The sequence below is a fragment of the Eptatretus burgeri genome, chromosome 1, assembly GCF_056783735.1.
Source record: "Eptatretus burgeri isolate ZD-2024b chromosome 1, Ebu_testis_v1, whole genome shotgun sequence".
NCBI classification, from domain to species: domain Eukaryota; kingdom Metazoa; phylum Chordata; class Myxini; order Myxiniformes; family Myxinidae; genus Eptatretus; species Eptatretus burgeri.
In genome coordinates, this window is record NC_140961.1 from 116913111 (window position 1) to 116930610 (window position 17500).

The 17500-nt window shown below is 45.2% G+C and overlaps 1 protein-coding gene across 3 annotated transcripts in view; it reads left to right on the forward strand.

Annotated features, from left to right (window-relative positions):
• LOC147035253 (serine/threonine-protein kinase N2-like) overlaps positions 1 to 17500 on the forward strand; it is a 241459-nt gene that overhangs the window by 187773 nt on the left and 36186 nt on the right. For all 3 annotated transcript variants that reach the window (XM_085896036.1, XM_085896046.1, XM_085896028.1), the window contains exons 13-16: positions 636 to 759; positions 3173 to 3294; positions 7350 to 7425; positions 8943 to 9034. In XM_085896036.1, the coding sequence (XP_085752162.1) occupies positions 636 to 759; positions 3173 to 3294; positions 7350 to 7425; positions 8943 to 9034 (414 nt within the window). The remainder of the gene's footprint in view (positions 1 to 635; positions 760 to 3172; positions 3295 to 7349; positions 7426 to 8942; positions 9035 to 17500) is intronic.

A 17500-nucleotide genomic window follows, 5' to 3' on the forward strand; every position in this document is an offset into this window, starting at 1 on the left:
AATCCAGAATCACTGTTCACCTCACCTCAACCCCCAAATCATTTGTTACTCGTGTTTTTTTCTTCTCACCTGTGGAATCAACTTTCACATTCTCTTCAATCTCATTCTTACCTTTAGGTTTTGAAGACAGCTGTTCACCCCCATTTTTATCATCCCCTATCCAGAAACGTGATATTTTCGATCCACATTAAATCACCCCCCTCCCACCCTGGCTGCAATGATGGATTCTGTTCCTTTGCTTCTGATGGGGAGAATGCTGATATTTCCAGAATGGACGTGTTTAGTCCTGGAACCTTTCTTATAAATAGGAGTGATGTGTACAACTTTTCAAAATGGTGGAAGTTTCCTATCTAATTTGGACGAGTGCAGAGCTCGGAGAGATTGTATGATGATTGATCATTGTAATCGTTTTTTTTGATGCTCCTTGATTATGAAGCTCATATTATTACTGATTGCTGACAAAAGAACATTCTCATAATTCTAAGCTCTATTTCATACTGCCTTTTCATTGTATTTTGCACTCATCTCAGAACGTGATTTTCATCAAAGATTGATGAATAAAATAAACGCTTCATTGTGAGTTTAATATGTACGTTTTTTAAAACCCTTCCCTAACCCCTGACCTTCCTATTCAGTGATGTTCCAGTACAGAGGTTAATCTTTGACCCTGAGCCGCCACCAAAGCCTAAGCGAGACATATCACTTATGGAATCTGAGCTTCATCCAGGAAGTGCAAACCGTGCCAACGCAATCACTGAGGTTTGTATTCTTCATCCGTTATCCACAAAGTACCGTCACCTTCTCACAGAAAGGGAAATTTGTTGAAGGTAATTGCAAGGTAGTGGGAATTTTTGAAGTCATGTATCATTTATTGGACTTTTAACAGTCTAAAAAAAATATATTTTAAACGCTTCTTGAAAATGTCTATTTGTTTTTTAAAAAACGAAAAATAATTAATTGCCGATTTTCTTTTTCTGCCCTTGGTACAAGGCTTATAGAGCTGTTTGTACAAGCTGTACATCACACGTAGAACGAGAAAATTATTACACACTGGACAAAGCACAGTATACGGGATTTAAACCTACGATCCTGCCATCATGATCTTTGTGCTCAGATTGGAATTTGAAACAGGCCAACCTCAGTGATGTAAATGAATATCAATTGCAACTGGAATCCACCCACCCCCCCCCTTTCATATCCCCTCCCCAGGTGGCTCCTGAAGGGAGCTTGTGTCTCGAGTTTTTTTTCAACTTTTTTTCGATCCAACAGAGCAACTCTTTTCTGTCCAAGACCAAGGTTCATGAGGCTTGTGGAAGGGAAAATTACAAAGTGGGGGGTGGGGGGGCCGATAATGGGACAAAGAGAAAAATGCTGCGATGGAACACAGAGATCCATCATGACACAAGATGCGGCATTGTAGGTGAAGGAGTGGAAGAGGATCTCCATGAGTGTACTAAAGCTCAGAGGTATAAATCAGAGAAACCATGAGGTAGCAGTCACTAGCAGAATTTGAAATTTGAAATCTGAAGAGTTCAAGACAACAGACTCATAAAGGTAGTTACACAGGCAAGAAAATGGGTATGAGATGATGGAGTTTAGGATTGGGGAGGTAACAAGGAAATGGTTTCTGGTAGAATCCGTGTGCTATGGAAGGGCAAGGGGTTAGCAGACAGGTAAGGGAGCAGGATGAGCATGACCAGAATTGAGGCGATTTTCAGAAATAATAACGGGGTGATAAAAAAATTAATACAGAGCTGCCAAAATGTGTGTGGTGAGCAAGAAGTGGATCTTAAGTTTCAGCCTCTTACTAAAATATGGCAATGCCACTGAAAGCCTCAGCATTCATGCCAATGAGGCAGCAGGTGGGTCAGGTGGGGGGTGGGAAGGTGCAAGCTGGGAAGTTGGAGTACCAATCCACAGTTGGGAGCCATATTCCATGACATTTCAAATAAAGGCATCGTACATCATTATAGTCTGAGAACAGCAAAGGAAACTCCTCGCCTTGCAGAGAAATTCTGCAGCGAGTTGCTAATGAGAAGCATTTCGGAACTAGAATGGCACTCAGTAGAGCGCATTCCGCCACCAGGCTAAACAGTTTACGTTTTGTATTCCACTGATAGGCCGGATCTGCATCCTTACCTTAACCAAATTATAATCGGCTTATTCTTGTCACATACCCAACTTATCCACCAAGTTTCATCTGAATCCGTTCATAACCTTTTTTGAAATATCATGCTATACATCGTTTTTGGCCCCATCTTACAATGGTGAAGGGAATCACTTAAAAATGAAGAAAATCCTCATATCCGGCTCCGAATCTTCACCAAAATCGAATCGATTCATCCTTGTCACACACCCAACGTGTCCACCAAGTTTCGTCCGAATCCGTCCATAACGTTTTGAGAAATTGTGCTCATAAACAGACAGACAGGGGTGAAAACATAACTTCATGTTTTCACCCGTTTGTTTTACGTGTGTATTATAACCACCCTTGGTGGCAGAGGTAATAAATTATAGACCATGCAGTGTTGGGCGGAATATTGCATCTTAACAGAAATGAGCATAAAAACAATTAAAATCGTAAACTGTTTTAGAACAGTCAAAAGTCAGAAGAAAGTTGCACCAGCATTGTATAGAAGTCGAGTGAAGGGCACATATAATTCGATTTTGCTGAATTTGATTTTGATCAGATTTTCGAGAAAGGATTAGAGAATTGATTGTTGAATAACTATCATTGTTGTCGAGCTCATTGGTTTTGGTTACAAGAAAATATTTTAAAATAACAGGCATTGTTAAATTGGAGAAGAGAAGATTGTTGATTATGATTGAAATGTTTGGATATTAAAGGAGAATATCAGGTCAGGAAAATTTTCCCCTCTACCTTTTTTCTCCCCTTCCCACCCACCCTCTGAACTTTTGTTCAGATCATGTTGGCCTTCATTTTACATGATAAGATTGTATTGTAAATCTCGCATTCTGGGCACAGTCTAATTTTACTTTTTTAATAGTCATTGTACTTTTTAAAAATATTTTTTACACATTCCCAATGCTTGTTTATTTTTATTTTTCTCATGCTTTGATGCATTCAATATTATTGCTCAATCACAATATATAGCAGGCAACAATATAAACTTTTACAACATCTAGTTAACTGGTTCCTTATCTCCACCAGAACTCCTTTCCATTCCTGAATGATCAACATGGAAGCCTTCCCTACCCCATTGCTACTCCCACCTCTGGGGCCCATCAGTGCCCTGTTCCCCAGCCCACAGTCCCACAACTTGCACCATCAAAGTAAGTTGATTGCCATCCATGGAGTCGTACCTTTGAGCCCACAGAATTCTCCATACATCACATTAATGTCTCTGCACCTATTAGACACCCTTTGCCAAATGCAAATGAAACAATTAACAGTTTAATATGAATATTATTGGGCTTGCTAACACATAGTTGCTTCAAGTAATTTTGAACAATTTTATTGGTATCATTACTGGCATCAAAAGAACTGGAAGCTGTTATGGCTATGATCTCGGTACCTGTTCCCCCGATAGCACGACGTGTCACCAATACGTTTCGGGGTGGGGGAGGGGGGGATGCTCCGGGGTGCAGTACCCGACGGTGGGCGTATTGCCTCTGGCCCAAGCCGCATGTGTGGAGACTGTGCTCGTGATGGAGGAGCTTGAATGGAGAAGGGGTGGAGTTCAGAGGGCAAGGGTGGAGCAGTGGGCGGGATCAGGTAGGCGGGTGGGGTCGACGTGGTTTCGGCGGAGACGAGGAGTCGAGGAGCAGGAGGTGGGTCGTGGCGGTGTCAACAAGGCGTAGGTGGAGACGAGAAGCAGGAAACCACAGAAGATCTCAGCAAGAGGGACTGCCCCGACCTTTATAGGGCCCACAGCTCCGGGGGAGGGGCCATGCCGAATCCAAACGTCATCACCCGAATCGGGCGCTCCGATTGACCCCAACCCCTCACGTGGCCCGCCAGCTTGGGCCGGAAACCGCCTCACTTCGTTTCCGGCAAGGCCACCCCAAACAGCGGCAATATTGTGCTCCGAACCCATGAGATGACATGAATCGCCCACACCAAAATTGGCACGCGAATCAACCTGCAAAAATCCCCGGGCGAGCGGTAGAGGGTCCCGCACGCCCGCTTGGGCATCCGACCAGCGCCGATCAACGCGTTCGTTCCGCACGCGCCAACGTGGCCCGCACTGTACATTCCCTGGCTCGATCGCAGCCTCGCTGGCCGCAGAAACGAGACGACGTTCACCATTCGTGGAGGATCCACCGCTGCCAGCGAGGACCGAAGGTACATCGCCATGGATAAATCCATGCACGTTTCATGAGCGGCGTACGTGTTTGCTTTCGAGCACATTCCATACAGTGCGTGCGGTTCCGCCAGTACGCACGTGGCCAGCGCTCGCGCTCACACGACTCCGCTAGCGTGTGCGCGGGGCGAACACCAATATGCGTCACGTATTGAGGTTAAAAAAAGAACCAGCCGCTTCTACCCACACACTTGTATCCTGCCCAACATGGTGTGGAGTAGGCTTTATTGGCCTCCATACGCGTCTCGTGCAGCATGGACATCGTGCTGGCCGTGTTTCCCGTGCCGTGAAAAACACCATTCGTGCAGCCTCTTAAGAGTTGTTTACTTGCATGCCTTTCTAATGCAATCGGCAATTCTCCCCAGACCATCGGAATCTCGAGTCAATTGTCCAGCACCAACTAGCACACTACATGACTCGCTGCAGTTTCCCCACCGTGGCGCCGCATGCGCAGCAATTTCCCAACCGCGGCGCCGCACGTGCTGGCCTCCAAGGCGCACGTGGCTGATTTACCTCAGGAATAATCAGAAAAGAAGAAGAGTGGGGATGAATGAAGGAAAAAAAACTATTTAAGCAACCCTAGCGATTAGATAATCGCAACGCACTCCCTTGTTGTCCCGCTAAACAAAAGGAAGGGTATTATCTACACGTATAATAATGGAATAACTGTCTTGGGACACCTATCTGTTGTATGCATGCGGTTGTGAGAACCGCAACAATACATACATACACTTGCTCCATTATATATAGATGTATGATATTTGCTAACTTCAATTTGTTGGCATGAACTCTGTTATCTCCATTGTCTCTCAGTTATCTGCTCGTTTTCTGTAAACATTCTAAAATGCTCGTCTCCGATATGCTTTGAGTCCTAATGTCCACCAAACACTCCTTCAAAATCAGCTTTCATCAATATTTGGCTTTGCTGGTCTTTGCTGTAAATTCGCACATAATTACCACTGCCAACAAATATCGTGTGTTGCTTCTCAACTCTAACTTTGTGAGGTCAAATGATGAATTCATAACTTTGATGACCGACAAAAGACTGATTTTTGACAATTGTTAAATGTGAGTGAGGGTGCACGTGCGCACGCATACATGCACACAGACGTACGAGTTATCGCTGGTACCCTGAACAAATTCCTGCCCAAATCACCTTCAGTCAAATGTTGGTTCTGACCAGCCAGATCTTGAAAGATTTATGTCAAAATTTCCTTCTCAGCCAACTTCACAAGAAGGTGGGAATAATTGGGGCCATTGAAGTAGTTGGAATAGGTTTAGAAGTGGTAAGTAAAATACACACGTACAATTCAGCAATTTTTTTTTTTTTGAGCCTTGTTTTGTTTATGTATGTTCAAACAAATTCATATTGTGGTTGAAGAGGACCATTGCAATGATGTGTGCATTCCAAAAATGATGTCATTGCAAGCCAAAGATGAATTGTGCAAAAACAACACGACTGTTTGCAACGAGTATGCAAATTGGCAACGACGCCAGTCTTCAAATGATCAAAGACTATTTTACTTTGGCAGAAATAACCTGAATGATAACCACCGATAAGGTGTGACCATCATAACCCCAATGCAAGCTCGTGTACACGTCTTGTCATCCACCGAGTCAGGTGATCCAGTTCTCGCTGTTAGATGTTGTGCCATTCTTTGACCAGGGTCGCTTCCATTTCATCAAGAAACTGAGCGGATGTGAAGATCACAGCACACGCCTCCCCAGAAAGTATTATGCATGTTCAATTGTACTTGAGATCGTGCAAATCATTCCAAGTGAGTGATGATGTCATCCTGAAGTGAAGAATTGACAACACCTGCAAAGTGTGGATGGGCGTTGCTATACTTAAAGATGAATTTGGTACTTGTTGGTTGGGCCAGAGGGATGACGGATGACTGGCGTAATGATCTCATCCCCACATCTCATGCCAATAGTACCACCACGACGAAAGATGACACCGCGGCAACGAAAAGACAATTTCTTCAGCCAACTTGAATTTGAATGCCAGTCGCTGCCATCAGGCTGTCCCTTTCAAACTGATCATGCTGCCTAATCGCACGATAAGCCGATTACTTCCCACGTTATCTCTATACTCTAGTAAATACATCATTGAGTTGATGCGTCGGTGGAATCTCGATAAGTTTGTTTAAGGTACTTGGTGTCATCAGCTCACCCTCTGGTTGTCCAAGTTAAGTGAATAGAATGTTGATATCCTCATGACTGTTTTAAAAAGTGCACATTTCTCTCTTGTCGGATCCCGCTATTTGCAGATTCGCCATCTGCGGACCCTTCGTGTTCACGGTCGATAAAATGCGACCTGTTTCTGTATCCCCGACACTGTGCTTTGCGTATTCACGTTTTGTTTTTGGCAGTTTCAGGTTTTTTTTTCACAGGCATATTTACAGTTTGTTTGTTTTTCACGTTTTTATGGGTGTATTCCTGGTTTTTCGTGGTTTTTTTCATGGGATTTTTTTTTTATATTCCCCCTTATGAATCATGAACCGCCGGGAACCTATCCCCCTTTCATCCATTGAAGCAATGCCCCGACATTCGTGGCATTTTCCAGAAACGTATCCCCCACGAATAGCGGGGTCCGACACTGTTACGCTACGGAACCTCTTATGCTTGCTGCCATCTTTCACAGAACTATTGATCATTGTGATTGTCTATTTCACAAGCAGCTGTGGCCACTTCTATACTTGCCGACGTTTGTTACATATGCTGATAAATGTTCATGTTCAAACCATGTTGAAGGAGGGGATTAGAAGTCACCCAGGGGGTTTTGGCAGGGACCACGATTCAAGAAGGTGGTGCTTACAAGATGAGGATTGCATGAGGGACAGTTAATGTACACAAAGAACATGAGCATGTTGAGCATGTCGGTCATTTGGCCACATTGACGAATAAATTTGTTTACTCATGGATATTACTTATCGCTATTTACATTTGATGTTATTTGTGTGCTAACAAATTTGCTTGCCCTGCACAAAATGACATCCCTGCTCTCCTTCTCACCCACAGCATTTCTGGTCAGTGCACAATCAGTATGGATGACTTCCGCTGTATCTCAGTACTGGGTCGTGGCCATTTTGGTAAGGTAAGGTCTCCCAGAATAGATTCCACAAAGGCCTCTGTGCCCTGCAACAGTGTGTAAACTGTAAATGTCACATTAATCACAGCAGTGTATTCAGCAAGCAAAACATCAGAGTTGGGAGTATAGCTCATACTCAGCATGCTCTATGGAATGGAATCAAACTGCGGTGTACTTGTGATTGTCATGTTGGGGTATTTTCTGTGGTACAGAAAGCAAAGAACTTGGATAGGTGTGAGTACACCATATAAATTGCTGATATGGAGCAGTATCTGTCGGGAATTAAGGATGTGTTTTTATCGAGTCGCACAGTTCGGTGATCATTTTCATTGTGTGAACGTTGCATTCCCACGGTATTGCAAGAATAGTCCATCAAATAGACACCATGGCCACATACACTCCGCCATTATATTCGGTGCAATGGTTTGCCCAAGTTAAGCAAATAGAATGTTTGTATATGGTGCAGTTGTAATAAGCCAAAACAAACTCTTCTTATGTCTACATCTCATAATGGCTTATTTCCACTGTACTCACATTCATTCTTGTGGGTTAACTGCAACAGTTTCGGTGATTCGTTCATTCATAGATTGTATTTAGCTGCACAAATGTCAGTATGAAGTTGAAACAGATAGGCTGTTGTCGACAATACAGTATACGCAAAATATAAGTCCGAATCACTTCTCACTCTCCCTATCCCTCCATACTAGGGGTACAGATACAATTGTGTGCAGGAAGGAACACGGGCTATTATGTGGCCGTGGCCTCAGAGGCCATTTTGAGTCCAAAGTGACCAATGTAGCAATTTTTGTCAAACAAGATGACCAATTGGTCTCAAATTGAAAAGTCCAGATTTTTTGAGTGCAACACCATTAACCTTTTCAAAGTTCATGAAATAATTTAAATTGATAGGTTAACTTAAACTTTTCGCGTCATTGGGGATGGGTACTTTTACTTGTGCAAAATCAATGTTCGTTGACCAAATTTATATACAAGACCAATAAAGCCTGCAAAATGATAGAATTACTTCTATTTTGTTTACTCCCATATCCATCCCTGCTCCCTTCTACTCTCATTGACCCCTCTATCCTTTCTGCCTACCACCCACTTCTGTGCAGCATCCTTGTCTCTCGGTTCCCCTTTGATCCTCGGTCAATCTGCAAACCTGCTGCCCTCTGTCATTTAGATCCTCTATGAGCCTAGAACTCTGTATTAAAAGCCAAAAGGTAGTTGTCTTTTCACATCCAGATTGTTTCTACAAAAAAATCAACAGAGGTTTCAATTGCTTGGTTATTTATTTTATTTTTTTGTACACGTTGCTGGAGACTGTATTTCCTGAAATATCAACCGATACCGTTTTCAAACACCAATTCAATATCAGTTTGTGCCCTCCACATGAGGTTCTCAGAGATCCATTTGAGGCACGAAGCTGGATAAAGTTTGTCATGGTTTGGTGATAAATTGTGTGTAAACATTTATTAATTTATTTTACATCTGTCTCTTCCATTGCCACTTACCACTCACAGGTTTTACTAGCAGAGTATTCGCACACAGGAGAGATGTTTGCCATTAAAGCTCTGAAAAAGGGAGACATTGTGGCAAGAGATGAAGTGGAAAGGTAACAGCTTTCATCATAAAAATATACTTTCCTTCACATGTTGAAAATGTTCAATGAGCAAGATCCTGGAAATAGTCCAAGACATGCAAGATTATACATCAAAGCATGAGATACATATATATATATATATATATATATATATATATATATATATATATATATATATATATATATATATATATATATATATATTCTTCTGGACTGTCAGCTTCGTCCTTTTTCCCTTTGGCCTCAAAAAATCAAAGCAAGGTGTATCTACTTACTACTCCTTCACCCCCCAGCAAATATAATGTAAACAACAACTGTGAGGACGTTACTTCCTGTAGTTCGCAATCTGGTGAGCTCAACCAGTACAAAAAAAAAATGTTTTTTTTGTTGTTGTTTTGCATATTTTGTTGTCATGATTTGTTTCAGTGGCTGTGGAACTGCACTTATTTTCTTAATGTTCATCACAGTTTTAGCGGGTATTTGAGTTGGTTTATCGAAAGAAGCAGGGGAAGCCCTCGTGTTAAGTTTAGTGTTAAGTCAGTTGGGGCCTTGGGAGTGTGGTGATAAAAAAAGGTTATAAATAGAGACCAAAGGAGAAAGGAAGAGGAGTTCATAAAATGTGACAGTTGCTCAATGTGGGCCACGTCAACAATAGAAGCAGAGGGTTCTCACTGTTGTACGAAGTGTGAGGAAATAGCCCACTTGATGATGGTTATTACTAGGTTGAAGGAACATGTAGATAGTTTGCAGTAAGTAGCAGAACGTGAGAAAATTTTTAGATAATAGTAAGTTACAGTTGTGGAGTGAGGTTGCTGACGATGTTGGAAGTAGTGATGGTGCAGTGGAAGCAGGCAGTGGTGATGATGCAATGGGGGCAGGCGGTGGCGACTGTGCAGTGGGTGAAGGCAGTGGTGGAGGTGCAACGGGGTGGAGGCATTTGTGGAGGTGCTGCGCGGTGCAGGCAGTGGTGGAGGTGCAACGGGGTGGAGGCATTTGTGGAGGTGCAGCATGGTGCAGGCAGTGGTGGATGTGCAGCGGTGCAGGCAGTGGTGGCTGTGCAGCGGGGCAGGCAGTGGTGGCTGTGCAGCGGGGCAGGCAGTGGTGGATGTGCAGCGGGGGCAGGCAGTGGTGGATTGCAGCGGGGGCAGGCAGTGGTGGATGTGCAGCGGGTGCGGGCAGTGGTGGATGTGCCGTCCGTGCGGGCAGTGGTGGAGGTGCAGCACGGTGCCGGCAGTTGTGCATTTGCAATGGGTGTAGGCTGTGGTGGAAGTGCAGTGGGTATGGGCAGTGGTGGACGTGCAGAGGGGGCAGGCAGTGGTGGATGTGCAGCGGGTGCGAGCAGTGGTGGAGGTGTAGCGGGGTTCAGGCAGTGGTGGATGTGCAACGGGTGCAGGCAGTGGTAGAGGTGCAAGCAGTGGTGGATGTGCAGTGGGTGCGGGCAGTGGTGGAGGTGCAGCGGGTACGGGCAGTGGTGGAGGTGTAGCAGGGTTCAGGCAGTGGTGGATGTGCAACGGGTGCAGGCAGTGGTAGAGGTGCAAGCAGTGGTGGAGGTGCAGCTCGGTGCCGGCAGTTGTGGTTGTGCAATGGGTGCAGGCTATGGTGGATGTGCAGTGGGTATGGGCAGTGGTGGACGTGCAGAGGGGGCAGGCAGTGGTGGATGTGCAGCGGAGTGCGGACAGTGGTGGAATTCTGTGCAGTTTTGAAGGAGCAGGAGTTGGGGACCTTGAAGGAAGGGTAAACGATATTGTATCAGGTCATGGCAGGAAGAAGTTGGTTGTGGTCCACCTCGGTACGAATGATGGGGGGAAAGTTTACTCAGAGGTTTTTAAAAATAGATACAGGATATTGGGTAAGCGGCTGAAAGTAAAAGGTTTGTGAGGTCATGTTTTCTGGGATTTTCCCAAGATTAGGAAACAATATAGAAATTATGAGCAGAGCAATAGACGTCAACCAATGGCGAGAAGAATGGTGTAGGGAGGAAGGTTTTACATTTAAGAAGCAGTGGGAATCTTTCAGGGGACAAAGGGGGTGTTTCTGGAATGATGGCCGTATGTTAAAGAGAAAGGGGGCAGCAAGGTTTGCTGTGGGAATTGAGGAAGGAATTCAGGCTTTTGTAGATCATTGGAGGGTGGGGAAGCTATTAAGGCAGGAACGGATGAAGTAATTGTGATAAGTAAGGCCAGGCAAGAAGATAGAATTTTAGGAAGGGAAAAGTTAAATATTGTTGCGGTTCTCGAAACCGCATGCATCCAACATACAGTGGTCCCAAGACAGTTATTCCATTAATATACGTGTAGATAGTCCCTTCCCTTTTGTCTAACGGGACAAAGGAACGTGCGTTGCGAGGATCTCATAGGTAGGTTTGCTCGCATCACTGACTTCATTCCTACTCTTCTTTAATGCTTATTTCTGAGGTAAGTCTGAATTTGGGTCCTTGCGGAGGCCAACACATGCAGCACGGCTGCGAGGAAACCACGATGCCCTCGCAGTAATGGCACCGCACGAGCATCAACAGCGCAGAGCTCCCGTCCTCAAGCGATCCCTCAACCCAACTTTTGCCGCGAGTTATACAATATGCTCGGCAGCTCGAGATGATCGACTCGAGCTTCTGATGATCTGGGGAGATTGCTGGTTGCATTGAAAAGGCATACGAATTTATATCTCTTTAGAGACTGTACGGATGGTGTTCTGCACAACACAGAAGCAAATGATCCAATATCGGCAAGAGCGTGGCAAGTAGCTTGGTGCCAATAGCGACATCGTCAGAGGCCGATAATAGTAAAATGACAACCACGTCACGTTGTGCATTATACGGGCGGCACGTACTTTTCAACCCATTTCTGAACTTATTATATTGATCGGGTTTCACCCCATGCACACGATAGCAGAATCGGGCGAACGCGAGTACTGGCCATGTGTGAGCGCATTGTACGGAACGTGCTCGAGGGCACAAATGTACCACTCGTGACACTTTGTTATCGTTCAGAGCAGGGCACGAATGGACACATCTTACTGTTTGTGCATGGGTTCGCCATAACATCGTACCTTCGGTCCTTGCTTGCGGCCGTGGATGTTCCCCACGGACGGCGAACGTCTTCTCGCCTCTACGGCCAGCGAAGCTGTGATCGGGCGGAGGTATGTTGTGCACCTTGGGCCACATGGCGCACAAGGAGCAGGCACATTGAGCAGCGCTGGTCGGTGCACCCGAGCAGGCATGCAAGACCGACACCACTCTCAGTCAGGGCATGGCCCGGGGGTTCGTGCAAGGCAATTCATGGCACGGAGTTTGGTGTGGGCGATCCGTGTCATGTGGTGAGGTCGGAGCGGGATATTTTTGCGGATTGGGGTCATCTTGCCAGAAATGGAATGTTACGGTTTCCGGCCATCGCGGCCGGGCCGTGAGGGGGTCGGGGCCAATCAGAGCGCCCGATTTGGATGACGACACAGCTCTTTGGGGTGGCCCCCCACCCCGCGGGGCCTATAAAGGTCCGAGCGGAGCCTTTGATCCCTCTCTCTCTCTGCCCTGCTTTGCCTCCCGCTCAAGCTGGACTTCGATATTGCCTCTGCTCTGCTCTCCTTCGTCTTGCGTGCAAACTGGACCGCTTCCTGCCGTCATCGCCTCGACTCCACCTCCTCTTCTCCACCCTCCCAACTCAAGCCCCTCCTTCACACCGACGGTCGCGTCGCATTCTCTGGACGACACTTTGCACAAGTTGCCATGAAGCAAGAGACGACGCGCCAGCTGTCAGGGGGTACCGCACCATGGAGCAACCCCCCAACCGTATAGGTGGTGCGTTCGGGAGAGCGTGCAAACGTATCGAGAGACCATAGCCTCAACTCCTCTTCTGTCTTGCTGCAATATCTCCTCTTCTGTCTTGCTGCAATACCTCCTCTTCATCGGATTTTCTGTGTCTGTCTGTGTGTGTGCGTGTCTGTGTCCTGGCGCCTGTCCACGTAAGACTGCAGAAGATTATTATTTTTATTATTGTTATTATTATTTCACGTTACGTCTGCTCTGTGTCTGCTTTCGTAAGTTGCTTGTACATTGTCGCACCTCACGCTTCTTTCTATCCCTGCATTACACAACAATAAAACTACTATTCACTTTGCCGCATAACTTTCCTCGCCTGCTTGTAAATATATTATTATTAGAAATGTTCCCAGCTCGTTTTTGTCTGTTCTTTCATTGATCCACTATGGTTCAAATCCTCGCTTAGCCGGGACTTTATTCCCAACGATCCGTTCCTTTTAGCCTGTATGTCCTTGTCAGTGTCGCTCAGCTGCATCCGATCCGGAAAAGTGATCTGGTTCGGACAAGGTGTACCGAGGGCGTGTTCCCCGATAATTAAATCACGTGATTAATTAGGTAACCTGGTTAACCCATAGACTGGTGGACCCTAGGTCACGAGGTTGAATTAGTGGCGTCCACAGTCTGCTGGCGACCTGCCGCGGCACAGAATTATCCGTGTGCAACGGCCTATCTGGGGAGTCTGGTGGGAACCCGAGATAGACCCCCCCCCCCTGTGGTCTTCTCACCCGATCCCTGGCCCACAACAATATATTCTATTCCAATGTCAGGCGTTTAAACAATAAGATGGAAGAGTTGTGAGATAATAAGATAGATAATATAATACGATATAGTTGCAGTGAGTGAGATATGGTTTAAGGAGGACAGGATTGGAGGCTACAAGGTGTATCGGTGTGATAGGAAGGAGAGAATAGGAGGAATAGCAGCAATCTGGGTAAAGGACAGCATTGTATCAAGAGAAAGGGGTGATATTAAGGAAGGAATAAATGTTCAGGATTCTGTTTGGGTAGAGATTAGAGATTGTAAAAACAGTAAGATACTGGAAGAATGCTTTTATATGACTCTGGGTATGAAGGAAGAGGAGGAAGGAGGAGTACATGAAGAATTCAAAAGGGCATGTAGTAAGGGAAGAGGATTGATGATGGGGGATTTTAACTTGCCAGGGATAGATTGGGTCCAGGAACAGGGAAAGGGCAGAGCGGATGAGGATTTCCTAGTTTTAGTTCAGGATTGCTTTTTAGCCCAGTTTGTAGATAAGCCCACTTGGGGGAGTGCAGTGTTAGACCTCCTTTTAAGTAATGATCCCAATATATTGGAGGTATGGGAGCATTTAGGATCAAATGACCATAACATTGTGTGTGCAAAGATTCCGTTAAGGGTTAGAGTTCAGGATAGTAGAGTTCAGGATAGTTCATAGTAGAGTAAGGCTATTAGATTTCAGGAAGACAAACCTTGAGGGTATGAGGAGAGAATTGGGTGATGTGGATTGGGAGACTCCAACAACAGGACAATCAGTATCAGAGAAATGGGAAACCTTCAAGGATCAAATGTGTGGAGTGCAGAGTAAGTACATTCCAATGAGGTGTAAAACTAGGAACAGAAAGAGACCAGGGTGGTTGAGTAGTGAGATAAGGAACACTATTAAAGAGAAACAGAAGGCATTTATTCGGTTTAAAATAACAGGACTGGAGTTAGATTTATATCACGATCGGAGTAAACAGAGGCAAGTGAAGTTAATAACTCTGTAAGCCAAAGGAGAGTGTGAGAAGGACATGGCTAAGAAAATTAAAAATAATAGCAAGGCTTTATTTAAATATTTCATGGGAAAAGAACAGGTAAGGACCAGTGTGGGCCCATTGAGGAATAGCACTAGGAGAGTGGTTAGTGATGAAAGTAAGATGGCAGGCTTATTCAACAGGTATTTTGCTTCAACTTTTACACAAGAACCATCAGGAGACTTGCCAATAGCTGAGAGTATCTATGAAGGAGTTGAGGAAGGGCTTTTACAGAAGATCCAGGTTGGAGTGGAGGAAGTAAAGGAACAGCTCGGTAATCTAAGAGTAGATTAGGCTCCGGGTCCAGATAATATGCACCCGAGAGTGTTGATGGAGGTGGCTGAGCAGGTAAGAGAAATGTAAACGGATATTTTCAATAGATCACTGGAGTCAGGACAGGTACCAGAGGATTGGAGAGTAGCAAATGTAACACATTATTTAAGAAAGGATCCAGAGAAGAATTGGGAAACTTTCGACCTGTTAGTTTAACTTCAGTTGTGGGGAAGGTGTTGGAGACATTAATTAAGGACCAGATGAGGAACCGTTTAAAATAAATACAAACTAATTAAAGGTGGTCAGCACGGGTTTACCAAAGGTAGTTCTTGTTTAACAAATCTTTTCGAGTTCTATTAAGTAATGTCTGATTGGGTGATTGAGGGAAAGGCAGTGGACGTAGTATATGTAGACTTTAAGAAGGCATTTGATAAGGTACCACATCGGAGGTTGTTAGTCAATGTGAGGGCTTGTGGAGTGGCTGGTCAGGTAGCGAATTGTATTGCAAACTGGCTTCGTGATAGGAAGCAAAGAGTGGCTGTGAGTGGGAGGATGTCTTGCTGGGAGGATGTAAGTAGTGGGGTACCTCAGGGATCAGTACTCGGACCATTATTATTCATTGTTTACATCAATGATTTGGATTGTAGGGTGAAGAGTAGGCTTTCCAAATTTGCAGATGCCACAAAGCTTGGAGGTAAGGTGAATAGCAGAGGGGGTGGTGATCAGATTCAGGAAAGTATTGATACTTGCATAGATTGGGAAAAACATTGGCAGATGCAATTTAACCTGAGCAAGGGTAAGGTGTTGGGAGGAGGAGGAGTAGGAGATTGGGACCATACTATGTGCAGAGCGTTGGTGCTGCTTAAGGCCTAAGTCACATTTGTTCTACGGCGAGGATACAGCGGCCGTACGCCCTCTGAATTGACAGAAACGTGCGGCGGCCGCAGAGTTTCTGAGGTGGCCTCAGGGTGGCCCTACACCGTATGGCTATATTTTACAGGCCGTAGGGTCGCCGTGGAATTGTAGCGCGGAGTTATAACTTTTTTCATTTCTACATTCGCCGTAGCAATTCGACAAGCCGAAACAAAAGAACTGGTAAAAAAAAAAAAAAGAACCCACTCGTTGCCATCCGTCTGGCCGCACGTTCGCCTTGCGGCCCCCCTGCGGTCGCCTTGCGGGCACCTTGCATCTGCGTTGAAAATTCTATGGCCGCCGCAGGAACGCCCTAAGGTCACCGTGCGACATCAAATCAAAGACCATACGGCACCCCCACATTTTCAGTCTCCAAAATTTATAAATATGCCGTGCGGCTCCCCGAAAAATAAAAACATATGTGATTGCTACCTTGTGTGACAGTGGAAATACTGCGGCCGCCGTATAATTGCTGGTGGCCGGAGATTTTGGAGACCCCACGGCCGCCGTGGCAAATGTGACTTCAGCCTAAGCAGTCTCCTTGGCTATTGGGCACAATCCTGGACGGGTCGCCACTCCGACAGAGCATACCATCATGCTGGCACTCATTTTGCCAACCTCGAAAGGATGACAGGCCGAGTTAACCCCACCTGGTATTTATTCAGCAGCTGAGCGGGATTTGAACTCAGGACCCTCGGATCCAAAGCCCACCACCTGAATCATTAAGCCAACACCAGGCATAAGGTGTTGGGGATGGGAAAGAACAATGAAAATAGAGATTACAGGATGCAAGCGGTAATTTTGGAGCATGTCACACAGGAGAAGGATCTGCGGGTGGTAATAGATGTGGGAGGTAAGCAGGCAGCACAGTGCCAGGCAGCTATAGGAAGAGCAAATAGGGTTTTAAGTTGTAGTCAAAGGGGGATCAATTATAAATCAAAAGATGTGGTGTTAACATTAAACAGGAATTTAGTGAGGGCCACATCTAGAATATTGTGCAGTTTTAGTCACCACAACTTGGGAAGGACACAGATGCCATAGAGAGAGAGGGCTCAGTGCAGGGCTACGAGATTGATTCCGGGCCGAGCTGGACTCAGCTATGAGGAGTGGCTGAAGGAGACGGGGCTTTATTCACTAGAAAGGAGGCGGTTATGAGGAGATCTGATAGAAATGTTTCAGATAATTAAAGGTATTGACAATATAAGTGCAGAAGAATTGTTCAGCAGAGTCGACAGTGATAGGAAAATTATGTGAAGATTGTGTGCAATTGTGAAGAAAAAAAAATTATATATATATATATATATATATATATATATATTTACATATATAACTAGTTAATTAGTTTGGGAATTACAACCTCCCAGTCATCAGCATAGAAATTTCGTATATCACCAACCGTCTTCGAGCCAACATTGCCTCCAATTATGACAATACCACGGTCTACTCCAGCATCTGCGCAAGTTGGATGTTGCAGCAATGAGATTCCTGTTCCATGGAATGAGTCTTTGGCTGTGGTTGCACTCGGATTGTGGTCAATATTGTCTACAGCAGCAGTTGTGAATATGTTGCCACGCATGGTGGTGAGACAAACCACTTGCTCCATGCGAACGCATTGGCAGACATTGTACCCCATCTCAGCAGAGAGGCACATCACGCGGTCATATGAGATGCTGAGGCCGAGATTGAATAGCCTGTCTACCAGTTCTTTCT